Raw genomic sequence first — 22,024 nt, 5'->3', positions numbered from 1 at the left:
CTGATGACTAAACGGGTCATTAGTTCACTGCATGGCTCCACAAGTCCAGATCGATATTTACACTGAATGCAACCACATGTAGTTTTGTAGTCGGTTTGTTTATGATGGGGCTGTAGCTCTTGATATTCTGTTGCACAACATCATGTTGAAATGTCTGCACTCAGTGTGTCCTGTTTATGACTGCCTTACAGAAAAGTTAAATAGTCAATTCACAGTTGTTTAAAATCATAAAAATCAGATACGGTTCTTCTCTAATGCAGTTATATCATTAGTAGTCGAGTTTTATCTCCTTCCCATTGCCAAGCACACAGGAGTTATCTTTCTTGCATGTAAGCAATTTTACCTATTATACATGTACAATATATGTTCGGTGAAAATATCAGCACATATATCAATCATATTCCTTGTAAAATAAAAAGGAAATATTTATGTGGAGGCATGACCATATTAAAAACATTGAATTGTGGCCTACAAACGTCCACCACGAGTTATAATGTTTGTGTAGCAACAATGTTACATATGTGTTTGTCGAAAAACACAGTTTTTATAAACACGCGACGTCCCTGTGGTTTGGGACAACTGATGATTTTATTAAATATTCTCCTTAAATGATCTTTTCTTCATTCCTATCAATAGCAATGTTATATACAATGTTATATGTACTTTAAAGAGTAAGAATTTGCGACTCGTAATCAGCAGGAAAATACATTATTTTATCCACAACTTTCAAATGTATATAAACATTAAACAGCGTGAGTGTATACCTTACTGTTGTCTCAAATATTTTCGAAAGGCGATGCATAGATATCATAATACTGTTGCAAATTCATTGAAAATGTATGTTTATCATTGAAATATATATTTCAAGAATCTAGAATTGATGTGAGTGATTTGCAATGTGGTACAGAGAAATGGATGATATGAGAAAGTTGAGTAAGATATGATTTTGAATTAGTTGGTATTTAACGTCATCACAACAGCAGGTACGTATTCATGACGTCGAGTGTGTTCAAAACTTTTGAAAGAAAAAGTAGGAAAGAAAGAGTAGCCACGAAGGAAAGATAATAGAATAGTGATTTAGCCTTCTTCGGATGACGATTCGAGGTATGGGATTGAACGTTCCCAATCCGAGTTGGAAAATGGACTAGTCTGTGCTGATGTAGATATGTCCTTCGGCAAGAAAAGTCATCCTTATCGCTCGGAACAGCATGAAACGGGGCTCTCATATGTCATTTAGTGAGAAAGTCAGCTACAGTCTCGTGCGAAAAATGGATATTCCTAAGTGCACCTGCTTTAAAGGGAAATTCAGCACAATTTGGAAAATTTCTGGTTATTTTGTACATTTTAGAACGATTTCTAATGACTTTCAAAATATCTTTTCGCAGGTCTGTTTGGACAGGTGAAATTAGTGGAAATACTCCAGCCAGTAGAAAATGAGACTTTCTATTTATAGTACATTGGGGGAATCCAGAAGGTCTGTATGCTGTTCATCTGTAATTTCTGCTGGGGTCGTAGTTCGATGGATTTAAAAATACACACAAATATTTCAAGCTGTTCGGCAAATAAAATGCAACCCTGTCACTCTTAGTCAGGGTTTAGCGAATGCTTGTAAATCTTGCTTGACCCATATAGAATTTCTATAACTTGAAAATCATATGTCTAAGAACGCAAGTAAATCCTTTCGTGATTTTTTTTCCAATAAAATTATCATTTGATATCCAAACTTATACAGAATATCCCTTTAAGGTAAAATTTGGTGAATCTTCTGATGGTTAAAGTGTTTCTGGGTATTAATACTGGTCAATCTGACCATACCACACAATACATATTACTCAGAATGGTTATTTACATTTAAGTTTTAGGTAAAAATCTATAGACAGGTTTCCGTCGTTGGTGTCAGTGTGATAGCTTAAATCACTCGTGTGATGAGGCTTTCACAGGACTCGCTGGTTTGTTTTTCACCATTACAACAGTACAGAAAATCACCGGGTACGTAAATATCGCCGTTAACAATGACTCCTGTGAACTTTGACCTCGTTTATCAATACACGTATACAACATGGCTGGATAGTTTGTTTATACACGCTGATTTGTGAGATGAGGACTAAATTTTAATCTTGTTGTTCAAATTGTGAAATTTTGATATGGAGAACTACATCAGAGTTGACAAAGACACACTTGATACCATTACCTATGCCATTCTCGGGTTTGCTGGATTCGTCGCTATTTCTCAGCTGTTCCTAACTACCGGTGCGTCCTACGGACGGTACATCCGGGAAGGGTATGGGTGTTATATCAACTCCAGGCTGGCTTGGTTCGTCTGGGAACTTCCGTCCATTACCATTCCAATAGTACTTTTAGCATTCACGACCTCGCCAAGGATAGGGGAATCACCGAACCAGATATTGTTTGGATGTTTTGTTTTACATTATATACACAGGTAAACATTTACAATATCTAGACTGTTAAATAAGTGTGACGTTTCACCGTCATGAAAATAATTATCACAAGTGTTGAATGTGAAAAAAAATTGTTTTGATGTTCATTGATTGAATAAACATGTGTATGTATTAACATTAATTTGTATGATCTATTAATGTCGCTTTCAGCTGGTGAAACGTTCAATCTTTCTTCATACAGTTTGAAATGGGAAATAAATGTTAAAGACATTTCCGGAAAAAGCTATTACACAAACTGATAATTAGGAACGATCTCTTCCATTGACTTGATCAACTTCAATATACATGTTTTACAAGTGGAATCGTTCTGATAATGGAATAAATGATTTACAATTCTGAAGCGCTTTTCGTGACGTCATTGTAATTATGACGTCATGCTAAATGTATTAGAGATAACGGGCTATTTTAAGTAACATTTGAAGGACAAACGTATACTACCAACATGAACTAATCAATGATATTATATATCGAAATTACATTTGTTCATAGCAGGAACGTAATATCTATATTATTCATCCCTGTTTAAAGTTAACAGAGGACAATATCGAAGTTCTGTACAGGATTACCTGCAAATATCTATTGTTTGTCTTCTTATCACAGATCACTTATTTACCCGTTCTTGATAAGGGGAGGTAAGCCTGTCTCTCTGGTAACTTTTGTGTTTGCTGTGCTGTTTTGTATATTCAATGGATATTTGCAAGCAGCATATCTCTTACACCACGCCGATTTCGGGGATGACTGGCATAGGGATCCACTATTTTACATTGGTATGTCCATAACGTGAATTTGCTTATCATGTTAAGTTTACTTGTACAAGTAATGTAATATGTTACCATGAGCTGTTATAAAGACTACTGAAAGTTCCGAAGCTGGAAAATATGTCACTGATCTCGATAAGGATTATAAAAATGTATGAAGGAAAACAAGCTAGATAGAAAATACAAATTAGGAAGTATAAGTGACCTAATTAACATAGCATACACTTAAATTTCTATTTTACGGTAGGACGTGTAGGCCTATTTGCCCCTCAATTTACATTGTATTGGTATCTTATTCAGGTTTACTGATATTTTTCTCGGGATTAATCATAAATATTCACTCAGACCACACTTTAAGGACTCTGAGAAAACCAGGCGAAACCGGATACAAAATTCCCAGAGGTAAGAACGATTGCACCTACACACCAGACCTGTAATGTAAATTACTAAATCAGATTAGCATGGGTAATATATTTGCTTCAAACGCCCACGTTTCATAGTGACATTCAGTACGATAGCAATAATTCACAATAAAATCAATAAAACCAGAAACAACATCAGATTTTAGTCTGTTGGCACTCTTTGTCGATGTTTTTTTTAATAAATATTCATTTTTAACAATTTTAACTACAGTTATCTCCCCTACACCATTGCCAGCGTATATTATATTACTTGCAGGTGGTCTGTTTACGTACGTATCTGGAGCCAACTTTCTCGGCGAGATTACTGAATGGTTTGGGTTTGCACTTGCTAACGGAACTTTGTCATCCGTGGCTTTTTTCTTCTCCACCACAGCCTCCATAGCGCCACGAGCTTTCCAGCATCACCGGTAGGATTCACTGTCACGTGTGACTTGCAGTGTATTTCATAATACATCTTATAAATAAATGTTCATAAAAATAATTAAACATCAATATTAAATATGTTTCCTGATTTTCCCTTGGGAGGGGGCGAAGGTTACTATTTTTTCATGTTTTAAATATAACTTATCTTAGAACATTTGGTTTGCTTTCCTTTCGTGATTAAAAGTTAGTAAGGATATAAACAGGTTTTGGAAGCTAAATTGTATGAATATTTTGTTCTAATTATCAATTTGAAGGTGCCAACTTCTTTTCAATGATCTATTAACAACGAAATCTTATTTCAGTTTTTCCTGATGTCTCTTTCAGAATCTTTAAAGAAATGCCTGTTGAAATACCCCAATCTCTCCTCTGTTTTAGGTGGTACATAGAAAAATTTGACGACTATCCTAAAGATCGGAAAGCTCTGATTCCACTTGTTATATAAACCGACTCAAAATTTTGTAACTTTAAAAGAAAAAAAATCGATGTTTTTTTCTATTCGGAAAAGAAATGCTAGCTAACGTAACAATGATCGTCAGAGTAGCCTCCCCTCGATTGCTGCACACCACGCATGGTTTCTGAAACGTGATGCGCGGGGTCTTACCGGAGTACTCGGGGAAACCCACGTGGTCAGGCAGGTGACCCGTTACTTTTTGACATCACTTCCGGGAATCAACCCCTCGAACGGCTAAGTGAAAGACGAAAAAAAAAATAAAAATAATATATATATATTTAAAGTACACCTTGTATTTTGATTACGAATATAATGAAAAAAAGTTACAGAACACCAGCGACATATACCCGAACATCACAGGAAGATGGACACATCGACTGTATTGCAGACACTATTTTTTAACGATGTTTGAAAGATTATATTTTACAGTAACAGCAAGTAATTGTCCAGTGTCGGAGGTGAGGTTACAGAGATCAGTTTTGAGGTCATAGCCTTTGGTTTTATGCTGCTTTACGTCCTATCGACACCTGCTGTTATTTAGTACGATAGCTAACAGTGTCAGTCGAAAACAACGCTATATATACAGAGAAAAACAGACAAAAATACTGTTAGTGACCAGAAACCCGTAAGACCACATATACATTGTACCTCTTCTCCTAGGACTTTACCAAGTGTAATCTCTTAAGTAAGATGTTGTTTCCAGGACCTAGGTCTTATGTGTTCTGACATATAGCTCTAATTCAAGTTCGTAAGTTGATATTGGGGTGTCGAGCTCATAAAGATGACGATAGGACGCACGGCTAAATGAGTATGGATCACTGAACTAGAGTGAAAGAGGAATTGTGGGTAGAAACTACAGGAAGGGAAACGTGAGACGGGACAGGTACAATTAATAGTATTAATTTAACTACTTCAAGTAAGTCAAATTACGATTAAGTGAATCGTGTAGCGGAGCAATACCACATTAGATCGCATTGCTTTACGAGGACAATATCTATTGACACTAGTGATAAAAAGTTCTAAACACAGGTGTCTAATTGTCATTAAAACCAGTCAAGGTTAATTCAGTGATTAACACATTGCCATTAACACGTTGCGTGATAATTATCAATGTCAAGTGGTAAACGATTGAATGTCAGTACACACTGAAGTACACTTTGGTCCCCTCTCTAATCGTGATCACCAATTAGAGTGATTACCTTGGTCCACTAAATGTCAATTAAATGATCAAAGACGAAAATGTTTTTCACTTTTAATTTGTGGTGGGAATTCTGATTTAGTAATCAATCTATTCATTACGATTATATTCGCGTATAAAATGATTTTCAGTGTTATCAACATGTATTTACATTGATCCATTCATGTAGCTTACACTATATATCATTCCCAAGGAATTATCGCGATCTTTCTGATCACCCGGGACTATTCTACAGATAAAGTTATTAAACTGTATAGGAATTGGCCAGGTATAGTTTGTAATGGTTACCACAGTATATGTATTATTAGATATTGAATATCCACGCATATCACTTTTGATTACGTCACGCACTTAAATTAAACTGTGTCCTAATTACATCACGTGTACTTTACTTGTGAGGATCACACGAGTCATGTCTCCTGCCCTCCTACCTCTCCAAATCCATATTCATTTTATGTCAAACTTTTCAAGGAACTTTTATTTTTAAGCCCATAATTCTTGACTGATGATGTAAAATCTGTTCCGATTGAATATTTTATTAACTATATAACGTTACTTTCACGTTCTCCAGTGATGTAAACATGTAATTTCCTCTAGTTTTTTCTGTGTTTCCTAATTCACATTTAAAATTAGTAACGTATTGATAAGAAAACAACAGGCCATGGTTGTGAAAACTTGGTGAGAGTTCACAATTTTAAAAAACAAGGGAGAGGTTTTATATAGGCTTTGTCTACTTTTTGTAATGAAAGCAAACGTTTTCAAAGCCAAACTGATACTGAAAGCGTGCAAATCATTATAACCTCACTCGACAAATCATTAGCTGTGAAACAAAACACGGTATTCTCAATTTACATTGTAAATTTTATTTATATTTGAAATTTTTCATTTAACACTGTTTACCTGTAACCAAACGCTGAATACCTGGAACCAGAAAAAACTTCAACATCTGTTGGCGCTGTGATTTACACTTTAGTGTACACAGCAGGCAAGCTTACTGTCGATCAACATTTTTTTACCGTTGAAAAGTAAATCTCCGTGAGCTAACTGACAAAGTTTTATGTAGTAAACGTTTGTGTTTGACCCAAAGGACTTTGTCACACCACAGGGAAAGGATTCCGGCACTCTGACATACAGCGGGGAAGGATTCCACGACTCTTAAACACGATCATTCGTAAGCCTAACACGGTGATATCTTAATTCCATGACTCAACACAATAACTGAACTCTTTAATGTTTCTATGAAAAATCAATGCAACACAATTTTTCATTTCTCCATCGAAAATATAGCAATGGATTTTTTTGTCGACAATCGTTATTGGTTGTTTGTGGAATGTTAAATATTTGTTAAACTTTTAAAAAGTAAATAGCACTGAACGAAATGATAACAAATACTACATTTGTTAAAGAATCGAATGTAGGATACATAATTGAATTTGATAAGTTTAACGGATGGGCAAATAAAAGATGTACAATCCAGTGAAAGCATGATGAAATTAATCTTTCTGAACGACACTCGGTCACATTTCATCATTGTCAAATTGATTTGTATATTTCGTGCTATTTGGCATCTCCCAAAATCTATATAATGTAACAACGTTGAATCTGAAATTAACAGGAAGTATAATTTGGTTTATAAATAATATCTTATTTCCAACATTTAGCACGAAATATTGTTTGTATTTTTCTGGAAGATCTAGGACGGACATACACATCATCTTGTTGCTACCCATATGAAAAATATGAAGAAGGCCTTTTCTTTGACTTGAGGGGCGGAAGTAGAGAGAGTGGACGGTTTCCAGGCGAGGTTCTCTCCAACGACAGCGAAGTGGCAGTTTCTGGGATGGAAGATCGGTCTGTGAGAGTCTTGTTGTGTTCTGGTAATCCGTACACCAGACCGAGGCTGCCCACCGCGTACATGGCTGAAATAAGATGATAGAACCGTAAGAGTATATGGTTGTCTATATTTGGAATGATCCAGGTATCACAACTCGGGAGCGTAGACGACAATTTGAACCGAGATAGAATGAATATTTGTTCTATAGAAAATACATTGTAGTTGTAGTCAAGATTTAGAAGTAGATGTAGTAGAGCGAAAACTGTAGTAGACTGCAGCAGCATACAGCTATATCGTCCCTGTATAGAATAGAACGCGAAAGAAATATCAAAAGAACTAAGCCAGGTCTCGATAGAATCAAAACGTGCCTTATACCATCAATCACAGAGATTGTACAAAAATCACACATTTAGGTACAATGTAGCTAATTAATGAACTGAACTGAACCATATATATTTGGTCCGGACACCATGTAGTGTAGTTCTGTAGATAATGTAGTGTAGTTCTGTAAATAATGTATTGTAGTTTTACTAGGCCGATATTAGAGTATAGCAAAATAGCCACGCTGCTGATAGAACAGCTAGACATACCGACAAATGAGCCATTACGGAGAGTAAACAGTAACGAATATCGGAGGTATTCTAGGTGCTTAAAGTAGTAATGGTATACAATATCGGGAATTGAACAGGATGTTAGAAATTGAAAAAGCATGATTTACTAGCTTAAGAAATGTATTAGGTGTTACCATATATCACAATGTACCTGTATTTTTCAGTGCAAAAGGTATGACCGTGGCCGTAATAATGTCTTATTGATAACACCCATATAACACCCCATATTAAGCATTAAACACCGGGGGTTGAAAAGGTGGTTTCTAATGATTTTCTCTATAAATATTTAGATACGGTGTGTATATTTACTGTGGGACGATATAGAGGTAAACATTTTTATAGCGTAAATTAGAACACCTGATGCCATCCAGTTGATTTATTAGCGACACAAGTACGAGTGACAAGTGAATACAACAAGGTCTGGACGACAATAACTATACTGTATATGGTAACTAGACTTAACAAAAATTTACAAATATAAAAAGTACAAGTTGAGGGATACCAGTAACCAAATGCATGTAACAAGGATCTTTTTGTCTTAGATACCGACTTTCAGAACTGTAATCACATGTATTTCTCACCATAGATAGAAGGTGCATTGTCGATAGCTACATTACCATGGAGATTTTTCAATACCATGTTCGTATCCTGACAAACACCTCAACACCATAAAATATAGAGTAAAGGAGGTAACATTATTTAGATTGACTAAGATTTACATGGCGGGTGTCGTCGATGAAGCAGAATACGCTTACTCTCCCGAAAACCTGGTCCTGTACTCCTTGTACTACTTCAGGAGTTTCCGTGTAAATCATTATTTCCTTCATAATTTGCCCAAGATTTATTGAATTTGAGTTTGGATTGTGATGATGTCGGTATTTAATTGTTGTTTTTTTGAGGGAAAAAGTTTGATAGCCGTTGTGAAATCAAAAGGATTGGAATAGAAATATATATATATAATGTACGAGTACCGACTTACTGGTAACTTTCACTCTTTAATGGGCTTATTATATATGGTCTTTAAATGAAGATGATATACCCCGCGGCTCAATCTATGGGAGTGTCTACCGTTTAATACATCTACATCCAAAAATTAAGAAGACATACAGGCCTATATCTTCCTTTGAATCTGCTGTGGGATGAGAAATATGGCCAGACATTAAAAAAAATCACAATTTACCAGCTATCGAATATCTATTTCGGACGACCTTGTGATGTGTCATTCATTAGTTCTAAGATTGTGTCGTCAGACCCCTTTATATCCGTACACAATTAGTTGGGCGGCACCTTAAATCTGATATGCAAATTTTATCAGAAGACGGTTGGATAAATTAGCTATGTCATTAAAAATATGTTTACAAGGATTATTTTGTCGTTTTAAAATGCTTGATGTTGGATATCATGTCAGCTTGAATCGTAAATATGTGTGAAGAAAATCGATCAGTGGGATGTTTTACATAATGCGATTGATGTTTTCTGATAATACTAAGCTGTTTTACATAACAGCTAACATTACTGTATGTATAATCACGGCTTCTGACAGGGACTCCACATCTAGTATAAGGACAGGCCTGATCACCTATACAAAACCGATCACATACGGAGTGTCGAGCGAATCACAACAACATAAGCGGCTTAGTTCACACATCAGGACAACAATAAGTCTTTCCTCGGTTTAGGACCCATAAAACATGCACTTCTGTTGTCGACGTTTTAGGAATAATAAGCATTATATAGGTGTAGGATTTTTACCTGTTATTTACAAAGTTGCTTATTTCACAAAAGATATTAAATGGAAGGAAAACAGCTATTGAATAAGTAATTTTAATAATTAAATTTAAAATATACCATTCTATTTCAATTTCGCCTTTTTTCCTACTGTTTTTGTCGAACTTGTCCTTCAACTTTTCCTTTGTATACCAATATCTTACATGATATTACACGGGTATTTCACTTACGATCAGACAAAGGTCACAACGACCTAAGAATCTAATTTGTTTGCCTAATGTCATCAAAATTCACAGAATTCCACAGAGATTCACTCAAGTTAGGGTCGATAGTGCTTCATCCATCCTGTCAGTTCTATCTAGTGTTCCGATCTCAGTATATTACCAAGTCTGGTTTGGTATTGAACGATTGCACAGTATTATTACATTAAAAGCCACTTCTCCTCAGCATCAAGGTCTGTCCTAACACGGCGTTTCATTTGGCCAGGGATCCACTGTGCTGACCGACTTTATAAAACGATAGTATATGAGAAATTTGAAATAGATTCAAATTAATTTTTATCTTTTGGTCCCGAAGCGAGAGCAATGTTTAACAACAGCACACATCATACTTTCAGTATATTTTCAATTGTACGTGTCTCATTAAATGAATCACATTTATCTCATTTGTTTCAAAGAGATATATACTCTATTTTAAGATATACCAATAATGTATAAGTCACCTACAGGCACTTAATACTGTTACAACGACCAGAAAACTTCACAAGTCTACTTATAATTTCACACGGAGTATCTCTAAATTGGTTCAGCAAACACACCAATGTACTTAACTTCGATTATGATACAATTGAAGTGCTTCGTGCAGCTTCAAGTATCTACCCTGCGGTGAGAAAACAGCTCTCTGACACGTTTTTAATGTCAAAAGGAAATATGATTTTGGTCAAAGACATTCAGGTAATCTGAGAAAAGGCTTATTGCATAATAAAATGTATTGTTAGAAATCTCGCACGTAACTTCCAGATTGATAATATGTCTGTGGTTAGTAGATTAACAAACTGACTCCTTCACCAAGCATACATATCACGCAGACATTAAAATGCACTTCGTTATGGCCATTTAGAAGTATCGTGTGTGAGTTTGATAAAGGGGGCCAGTTTGTCACATAGCTCCCCAACCCCCTACATGTAGTGTAGCAACATCCATTTGATAAATAGTATCTCATACGAGTTCCAATTTGATATGCGCAGTTATGAAACCATTTAAAGAAGTTTTTCATTTAGCGAGCCTTTTGCGAGTAAAATGAAAAATACGTGTCGAGTTTCATAAATCACATATCAAACGGAAACGAATTTTAGATCCTTTTTATCACCTGATCAATTTTCAAGCAAATATGGTAGGAAACGGGCAAAAGGGTCAAAGGATAATCAAGTGCATTGTGATGCCACCAAAGAAAGCAAGAAGGAGTGATGATATCAATATATCAATTATTTTGATTATATATCTGTGTGATAAAATGCTGTTTTCCCGAATGTTTCTTTAAATGTCTAATATCGTGATAAACATAATCTTGTATTCGTTTCCATTTCATATACAAATATGTAAGATTATGAAACACGTCATGAAAATTTCATTCTCGCCGGAGTCTCTAAAAAGTGATGATTTATTTGACTCAGTAACTCCATATGAAATGGACCCGAATGTAAAGTTATGTTTATCACATATGAAATATAAAATCACTTAAGCTCTCTTTTAGACGTTTTTACACTACTTAAAGATTTCTAATCTTTAATTGAGATGAGTTTTCTCGTCTCAAATATCTAAATCAATTTCTGAAAGTGTTTCGACACATGGCAAAGGAATACGTGATTTGACTTCATGCTGTGTTGGTGCAAAGTCATATCTGAATGTAAATGAGTACGTTGTATGTTTCTGTTCATATAAACACTTCATTGGGGATTACTTACAGTCGTACCTTTATCGTGAATCCGACCCCCTCATTATAGTATTTACATAACATTCCCCCACCCTACCAGATATGTTGATTTATCTTACTGTAGATACCACGTATGATCCAAGATTACATCACATAACAGCTACAACAAATACGAGTTATTTATCTGCACTTGTATTTAAATATTTACCTGGGTCATGGCATTCAATGGAATATTTATCAGATACAAGTTAAAGTTCTGTACAACCGCATGTTGCCAAAATAACATATTGAGTTGTGTTTGTAGAGGATCAAAAACATTCCGACAGTGCCTACTATGCAGAAGTAGTATAATTATATGAGGACATGCCTATATTTTTTCTCAAATAACGTATACTCTCATACGTATAATTAGAATATATAGTCAGACGGATTTGATAAAGATAAGTTATCAAAGTGATTCTATAAATAAAAACCCACTCCTACACACATGTTATTATTATAGTTACCGGTTGTTTTTGTCTTATCGCTATTGAATGATCGCAGGATTACTGGTGAACATTTTGTTATGCGTTACAGAATTAATATCAATCTTTATATAAATCAATTATAAAAAAAAATCTGCTGCGTCATTTCTTACAATTCATAACTACACAGATATGCACATACATACTGATGATAAACCCCAGATAACGCCTTAAGACAACGTAATAGTATTCCTATACACATTACGTCAAAACAAGGTAAATAATTAAGGTAATATTCTCATCATCCCGGAGTATATTGTATCAGTAATATGAAAACAAACCCGTTGTCTATTAGGATCAAGCATACCCCTATCACATACCTAGTTATACAAATACGTCACACCGTCAGACCCGGGGTTTGGTAGTTAAGAGTTTGTTTATGTTTAACACGTCACAACGTCAGACCTGGGGGTTGGTAGTTAAGTGTTTGTTTTAGTTGAACACGTCACAATGTCAGACCCGGAGTTTGGTAGTTAAGTGTTTGTTTTAGTTGAACACGTCACAATGTCAGACCCGGAGTTTGGTAGTTAAGAGTTTGTTTAAGTTAACACGTCACAACGTCAGACCCGGGGTTTGGTAGTTAAGAGTTTGTTTAAGTTTAACACGTCACAACGTCAGACCCGGGGGTTGGTAGTTAAGAGTTTGTTTAAGTTAACACGTTACAACGTCAGACCCGAGGTTGGGTAGTTAAAAGTTTGTTTAAGTTAACACGTCACAACGTCAGACCCGGGGTTGGGTAGTTAAGACTTTGTTAAGTTAACACGTCACAATGTCAGACCCGGGGTTTGGTAGTTAAGAGTTTGTTTAAGTTAACACGTCACAACGTCAGACCCGGGGTTTGGTAATTAAGTGTTTGTTTTAATTGAAGACGTCACAACGTCAGACCCGGAGTTTGGTAGTTAAGAGTTTGTTTAAGTTAACACGTCACAATGCCAGACCCGGGGTTGGGTAGTTAAGAGTTTGTTTAAGTTAACACGTCACAATGTCAGACCCGGGGTTTGGTAGTTAAGAGTTTGTTTAAGTTAACACGTCACAATGCCAGACCCGGGGTTGGGTAGTTAAGAGTTTGTTTAAGTTAACACGTCACAACGTCAGACTAGGGCTTTAGCAGTTAAGTGTTTGTTTGAACACGCCACAACGTCAGACGCGAGATATGTGTAGTTAAGTGTTTGTTTTAGTTTAAGATATAAACTTTGCTTTCCTTGTGAAGTGTAAGCTATCTCTACAATGAGTTTATTTAAAATCTGCCAGGTAAAGACGTCTTCGCCCGTACAGAAAATTATGTATAAAGGACGATATTTCTACGTTTTGTCCTAATTCCTTATACTTGTTAACCTTAACATCCAGAACTTCTGTGTGGTCTCGATTGCTGGACCGTGTAGCTTTCATTTTCTTTTCACTATAAGTCGATCACATTGCAATCGGTTACTAAAATAGAAGTATATATCGCTCTAATCTAAAGGAGAATACTTTACCGATCGAAATCAAAGTTTGAACTTTTCTTTACATTGTTGGGAAATCGAATATGATAAAGTTTGAAAGTCGATAACCTGGTTCTGATTAAATAAAGTTATCATTTTCTTTCAAGGATAAAATTTCTATATTGGTAATAGAGTGAGCTGAACGGATATATTTACTGACAAATAAGTACTAAAATATTGATAAGTAAGCACGGAAAAGGTATCTATATTGATAGGTAAGGAATAGGTGTCTATATTGATACGTAAGCACGGAATAGGTGTCTATATTGATAGGTAAGCACGGAATAGGTGTCTATATTGATACGTAAGCACGGAATAGGTGTCTATATTGATAGGTAAGGAATAGGTGTCTATATTGATAGGTAAGCACGGAAAAGGTGTCTATATTGATGAGTAAGCACGGAATAGGTGTCTATATTGATAGGTAAGCACGGAAAAGGTGTCTATATTGATGAGTAAGCACGGAAAAGGTGTCTATATTGATAGGTAAGCACGGAAAAGGTGTCTATATTGATAAGTAAGCACGGAATAGGTGTCTATATTGATGAGTAAGCACGGAATAGGTGTCTATATTGATACGTAAGCACGGAATAGGTGTCTATATTGATGAGTAAGCACGGAATAGGTGTCTATATTGATAAGTAAGTAATAGGTGTCTATATTGATAGGTAAGCACGGAAAAGGTGTCTATATTGATGAGTAAGCACGGAATAGGTGTCTATATTGATACGTAAGGAATAGGTGTCTATATTGATGAGTAAGCACGGAACAGGCGTCTATATTGATAAGTAAGGAATAGGTGTCTATATTGATAAGTAAGGAATAGGTATCTATATAAATACTAAATAACACGAACATGCGTCTTTATCGATGACAAAGAACACGATATTGGAATTCATATCTATAGAAAACAGAACGTAATAGACATCCACCCCGAAAACGAATAACATGGAATATACGATATGATGGAAACATAACGAAATTGATGTCAGCTGTGAGAAACGTTGCCAATGCTTGAACTGTTCAGTATCAACACATCATACTTACAGTACTTGTCCTGCTTGTTCTGGAGTAGTTCCTGTCGCTCCCTGTGAATAGGGTTTGGATCCTTTTTAATGGTGCCTCCTCTGAGACCCCTGTTATAAGGGAAACATTCAGGTTCGTCTGAAACTTCCTGAGGTTCGAGGCTATATGTGTTTAATGTTGGGAGAGGGTACTCCATATATCGATTTCCATTTTTCACCAAATGACGAAATTTTGAAGGTTCGAAACTTGAGTTGTATTTAATGTCTTTACGAAACTCTAACTCTCGTTTGGAGATGTTCCGAATATCACCATGCCCCGTTAGGTCTAACTTGGGGGTCTCAAACTGGAACTCTCGGACTAATAATTCCTTCTTTTTGTCGTCTGGATATTGCAAGTCATTTCTATATCTGTCTTTTTTAATTTTCTCTATGTACGGAGAATATCTCGTTGGCACATCCCTCCTTACCGAATCCATAAAAGGATTTCCAGCTCTTTCTCTTCCAGGAGATCCTTGATGCCGTCCCAATGCATCTCTCCGCCTCGGTGAATCAGCCACCAGTCGACCCAGTACTCCTTTCCGAGCAACTTCAAACGCGTTTTCACCAGGCGTCCTCAGGGGGTCAGTCTTGGTGGGGGAAACTTTGGATTCCTCTTGGATGGAAGGAAGTCCTGGGGAACCTCGTGTCTGTTCTGGTTCTGAATCAATGTTTGGTGGTTTCGTTTCGCGTGAAAATTTATCATAAAAGTCTCTTGGGTAAGTCATAGAGGCCGAGCCCGAATTTGAGTCGAGGAAATTAAAGTTTAAGCCTATTTCTTGACACACTATACACTGCCCATTACTATGTTGGTCCTTGGTGTCATATTTTTTGAAAGTCCTTTGCATATATTCATCTGCAGAATTCAAACCCTTTTTCTTGCAGTCGTCACATATTCCCGGGCGTGTGTTTCTGATTTCTGACACTTCCTCCATTTTCCTCTTCCGTGGATCGAATCCTTCTATTGTCGGTAAAATTCCCTCATCTTCATCGAAAGAATCGTAATCTGTTTCGTTGCCCATTTCTTTTGATCTTTGTGCTTGCGCTAAATTTGGATACCCTTGTCGTCGTCTTTTTTTCTTTTTGTCTTTTCCTTCCATTTTCTCAACGTCCGTTTTGATCCTGACTTTCTTCGTCATCTTTCCTATCTTGCTGGTGGCCGCTCCGTTCTCGGCGTCCTCGGAATCGAACTGAACGTCTATAATTCCAGTTTTCATGGTTGGGTGAATGTCTTAATGTTTAGTTGTCAAATTATCTCTTCGATATCCCAGCGAAAGAAAAAATCGATGAAAAGCATGTGCCACCTCTACCATAACGCCATTTATAATCCAATCTGAGTTTAAATGGCCCGGTGTTTATACCAAACGATCGTGTTTACCATTGATGTATATGCTGGTGTGGGATAAATTAATATCTTCAAAATGTCAACACATTGCTCGGGTTGTCCAGACAAATGCTAATACCTGGCCAAGGTCCTTGGCTGTGTAGAGATGCTGTAGTAGGTAATTGAGTTTAATTTCAACGCAAAGGTGTACTGAAAACACCAATAGAATAGAATTTTAAATGTCTTGTCCACGAAATTGATAAGCTATTAAGCTGTTGTATATTGGTTAGCCTTTCAAGTATGTACTTACATAGGAAAAGATGTTCCTCTACAGGTCCTATACAATGTTAACCGCGATCCAATATGTTCTGGATCTAAACATCCCGATAACCATATTTTTACCATATGACTTTTTTCAGTTGATAATGAAGAAAACATGCGTCCATTTAAAATATTCATATATCAATCTTAGACGGTTTGAAACTTCTAGTCTTGTCACACCTGTCACAAAATGGCAGCAATTAATGTTCGCATTGAAATCACAATATGTTTCCAAGGAACACTTGGATCCAAACTAGAGCTTGTCCATACACCTGTTCTATATACCTGTAAACTGATTCACCTGTACACTAGTCACAGGTTTAGTGAAGTGATGAGACTGCTAATTGGCTCTCTTTGAAGTTCATTGTCTCAAAAGTCCCAAACAGGCTGCGTTTCTGCCAAGACGTTGGTTCGATAATGATGCGAGATAATATCCGAACAGAATAGAATCAGGATCCGTTTACGGTACTCTCCGACCATTTTATGCAGGACATGTTGTAAGTGTCATATGTTTCGGTCAGATCTCGTCTTAAGACAATTCACCAGCTCAGGTGCGACAGGTAAGGCATCTCTGTAACGATCTGCAATAAGAACAATGATTACCTGTACTTATAAACATATCTGTGTTTGACACTTCACTGCCGCTTCTAGTTGATATAGACTGTACACCTCAAACTTATCTATCCGTTAAATAACAGATCATCGCTCAATCGAACAATCCGTATGTAGGCCAGGTGTAGTTAGTTAGCTTTACACAGTACAGGTAACACGACGATATGTAACACGAAGAATTGATATTCTGGCTTCAGTTCCAGAACTATTCATTCAAACCCTTGACGTGATGATTTTGTTAAATCTTCAACTGTTTTTACTGTCGTTTAAAGAATACTACGATTATTATAAAATCTTGACATTTAAAGCTAGATAAGTCTATAATCGACTTGATTGAGCCCAGTGTATACATACCTGTGTAGACTATACAACTATGGTCTATTACAATATATCTTACTGGTGATAGATGATTACAGACAAACGTTTTTAACAGAAAATCTTTAAAGTCAATACATTTGTACGATTCAGCCGATTGAGAAAATCAGCAGAGTGTTTGTAACGGGTAGTGGATCTATTGTGTCGTAATCAGCGGTATGTCATGAACCTATAATTCACAAACTACACCAGTTAGACATGTATCTAAATATTGTAGATAAGTCGAGTTTTGTGAGTGTTTCATTTTCCCATTAATACATGGATATAATTGATAGGGTCGTCGAGTATCAGCTCGCGGGCAAAGGCCATGCTATTTATATTAGACTACAACCAAAATAAGTGCTTAAACATTTCTGGTAGCAAACTTCCAGTACAGGAATATTCTGTCCCCTGAGTGACTTAACAGAAATCATCCAAATTTGTTACTTGTCGCACTCGATTGGATTTAATTTGACAACAATGTCAAGTCACAGAGTCCAGGTTACAATATCTTATTGTGTTAGTAGTTTTGATAAGTCCTGAGTTGCCAATGGCCACATCGTAAGTGTTCGGTTTCTTCATGTGATCGAGTTAACAGATGTCATCAAAATTTATCACTCTCCACATTGGTATTAGCAATGATATGCCAGCAGTTACCCCGTTTTCACTAACTTACGAAGCTACGGAGTCCAGGTTACGATATTTCATTGCTATGGTACTGTTAATAATTATGAAGTGGCCTGTAGACACATACTACGTGTTCGGTTTCTCCATTTCTTCCTTCTAGTTGGTAGGAGAGCTAAGATCTATTAACGATCAAAAACGTTAAATCTATTAACTGTCATGCTTCATGGCAGTAGGTGTGGTTTCACAGAAATTCTTTGTTCCATGCAGTTATTAAATATCATTTTATTTCCTATTACATTTAACTATAATCATCATCTGTACTGAGAAATTAAATCGTATCTTCACCTACTTATAATAATAGAATCTTATCATTCTAAAACGGATGAGTTCGAGATGTCATGATTGTTTTCGATCTTCAATACAAAGTTATCGATTTTAACGCGCGTCTTTACTAAGCACGTTACTTATTGTTGACTTGTATATCTAAGTGTAAAGATGTAGTTATTTAATATCAGGACTAAAGTTTACCGTGGTTGTATATTACCCAACAGTATAGATAAGACATTATTAAGTAACTTTTTACACAGGGTATTTCTGCTATGGGGATGTTAACCTTGGTTGAAATATTTTCTGTGGAAGGCCAGGTCGTGTCTTTTGAGGTATATATAAATAAACACATTCATACCAGCAGGTATTTAAAGATTGTCAGTCTATAGAATTAATCATGCGAATTTATTATTATTATTTGGGAAGTAAATCTGAGTGTTTTGTGTCGTTCTCTTAAGTCAATATTTACAGATTAAAACGATTTCATTTTCACCACTAACATGGAATGCCTTAAGAAAATCTCTGTTAGCCATGTGTTGAGACTGATTCACTGTGTTATGATGAATCGTTATTATTAGCACAGGGCGAGGCGATAGAGTCGTCTTTTGTTGTGAGATAAATAATAAACTTGTCTGGTCTATTAATTTATTCCTAAATACAAGTAAACGTAAAGAGTTGCGTGTTGTATCGGTATTTAGATAAAATATAATGGCATGGAGTACTGATAACATATAGCAAATGTAAAAGGTGGTGTGAATACAACAAATCTGTAATTAAAAGTGGAAGTTTGGAGAAGAAAAAACTCCGTTTAATACCTCTGAAAGGATGTAAATGACTGCACTTTTTGAATTTTGAAAACACGAATTCAACTTGATTGTAAAAAGAGATTGCTTTTTATCTATAGCCTGTTTCTAAGATACATTTTCCTTAAATATTCTACATTTTCAGTTACACATGTTATTACTTCATATTCTTCTCCAAGACTGGAAAGCTTTTCTTTACTTCGATATCTCTAATGCGATTTTTTCATTTTAGTACCACCAATCTTCGGGTATTTATTTGTCGAATTTCATTTTGTTCTCAATATCACATTTTATGTAACCGACATCTGACAATTAAATTTTTAGTTTGAAGAGATGTACGTCGATAAAGTGTCTGCCTAATGGTCGCCAACATTATCTCATTGGGAGTTACTCCTCGTGTGATGCGGGGTACTCTTCAGTATGCCTTGTAGTTGCGTTGTTGGTGACCATGCTCCCGTTTGAGAACATGACATTACTTACTTGGTGACTAATATTTACACGGAGGGCGTCATCAATGAAGCATTAGATGCCTACACTCCCAGAACACATGGTCTTTTTATCCTCATACTATTTCAAAGGCTTCCATGTATTTTATAATTCATATTTTCCCCACGTTTCCTGAATATTTGAGTATTGAATTAAGATGCCTTTAACATGTCGGTATTTCTTTGTGCTATGTGACGCTGAAAATGTTTGATGCTTTGATGTTTTATGCATATAGATTCCGTTGTTGTATGGCTTGTTCTCCTTTGGGAACCTGACATTACTTACTTTGATTAACTAAGATCTACATATCGTAGGTGAATCAGATGACACGTGCTCTTCTGAACTAACCTACGTATACCTTTTCAGGAGTTTACATGTCAATCTTCTTTTGTTCCTTTTTTATCTCAGTTTTATTTGAATTATGATTCTGCTGATTTGATGGCATTTTCTTGTTGTTATTTTTTGTTTCAAAGCAATCGCTGAATAAAATTTAACATGCCACTTACATATTAAAAATTATAATTGATATTTCAGAAAAAGCAGTACTCGGCCCATAGCTGATCTAGAGACTTGTACAATATTAATAATAAACTGTACGATAGTATGCCTTTTGCTACCGACAGCTTTAACTTGTGTCGACAGTGCAAACGGAAATAAACCTGCTAGCCACTTTGGCATTCACATCCTTTATGCATAATGCGTTGGGGAACGTTTTATCGGTATGTATGTGTTTTTATTTCACCCCATAGCGAATCCCTCACCAAACCCCCCCCCCCCCCCCCCCCACCCCAACCCAATCCATTCACACACACAAACACACATACAAAAAAACAAAAGACTAAAAACAAAAACAAAATCAAACAAAAAAACTTAGTTTTATTTTCAAATAGGACAACTAACGGAGACTACAGGTTAGTTACACCAAACTCTCCTTCAGAATGATAGTATACATGTTTATATAAAGACGACCGTTAAGTGCTATAATGTTAAAATAAAAGCTATTATGTAAAAACCGTACGTCGATAGAACTACTATTGAAATGTCACGAATATTTGTTTTGTTTCTTCCTGTCCTTCCGCCGTTGGTGAATAGCTCCTTTGTTAGATATTGCATTGATGTCATGAATAGAGAGTCTAGTAATTGAAGTATGAAATTGATTTCTAATGTTAACTCCGTCCAGGGATTGAATGAAGTCACTTAAACTTTAGGCAAGGGTCATTGTATGACATCATAATTTTGTTAATCTGTGTATTTTAATCAATTTCTATACGTTAATATGACGTGAAAAGACTAAATAGCAAGCCTTATCTATACATATACATTACATAAAGACTCACCTAAAATTACACTGTTGTACATCTCATATTTCTTTTAAGTATGACATAATGTAATGATAAATGCCATGACGAGATGATAGCAGGTCTTTTGTGGAGGTCATTTTTAAATTTTGAAGTGCCCTTTAAATTGTAAATGGCACAGAGAAAGTATTTATACCAGTGTTTGACATATAAATAGCACAATTGTGTTCCATGGGAGTTACGTGTTAAACAGATCTCACATTAATATAACTAGATGATTTACATTTGATTAACGAAGGTAGAGTTTTGTTAGCATAAATTTTCTAATCTGTTGGATTTTGATCCTCATAATGAACAACTGATTTACAAAGGCCACTGCAAAAAATATATAGGTTCTCAGTACTAGAAAGATTATATCGGTTATTCTATATCATCATGGAGATGTCTCGACTATACTGTGTTCACTTAATGAAGAATGAATACATGCAAGTTTTCTGACGCTGTTTTCAGTAGCTTCAGAATTATTTCCTGTAGTGATGCTGTCAACATTTAGGCATTCTATGATTGTTTACTAAAGCTTATTGATACCGAAAACAATGTTTACCTTACATAATTTTTTTATACATTAAAAACAGCGAAGGATATTAAGAGCGCAAATCTGCAAGTTCTGTAGAGTTATTGCCCTTTGATTGTTAAATTGCAGTAACCACCAACATATATACCGTGATAAACGGAAGTTCGTGCAATGTTCTTTAAAAAAAGTTAACCGTCACATTTTTACTTACCTGAAAAGTGACATGTAATGATGTTCATTATTTCATCTTTAATAAAGAATTACAAAGTAGAACAAACACTTATCCTGTATTTATGACGTTTAAACTGATCCATTGCTGGAACACGTAGTTTTATACATTTAGTGATATGTATTTTTAGCTTTTACGGTAAAACTATAATCAACCACTGAAAAATACATATACTGGAAATAGACTA

General features: G+C 35.7%; 1 protein-coding gene and 1 pseudogene across 1 annotated transcript; one reads left to right on the top strand and one right to left on the bottom strand.

The window, feature by feature from the left end:
• Positions 1–2,144: 2,144 nt before the first annotated feature.
• On the top strand, positions 2,145–4,504 carry LOC132563641 (3-oxo-5-alpha-steroid 4-dehydrogenase 1-like). The gene is made up of 5 exons (XM_060228381.1): positions 2,145–2,440; positions 3,060–3,226; positions 3,518–3,619; positions 3,896–4,046; positions 4,438–4,504. Exons 1-5 carry the CDS (start codon positions 2,145–2,147, stop codon positions 4,502–4,504), a joined length of 783 nt encoding a protein of 260 aa, XP_060084364.1.
• A 2,918-nt stretch (positions 4,505–7,422) lies between these two features.
• On the bottom strand, positions 7,423–16,099 carry LOC132563639 (uncharacterized; annotated as a pseudogene).
• Positions 16,100–22,024: the final 5,925 nt, after the last annotated feature.

Source organism: Ylistrum balloti, unplaced genomic scaffold (assembly GCF_031769215.1).
Source record: "Ylistrum balloti isolate Yb309-2 unplaced genomic scaffold, AGI_CSIRO_Ybal_v1 Utg371806, whole genome shotgun sequence".
NCBI classification, from domain to species: Eukaryota; Metazoa; Mollusca; class Bivalvia; order Pectinida; family Pectinidae; genus Ylistrum; species Ylistrum balloti.
This window is presented reverse-complemented; position numbering and strand designations above follow the sequence as displayed.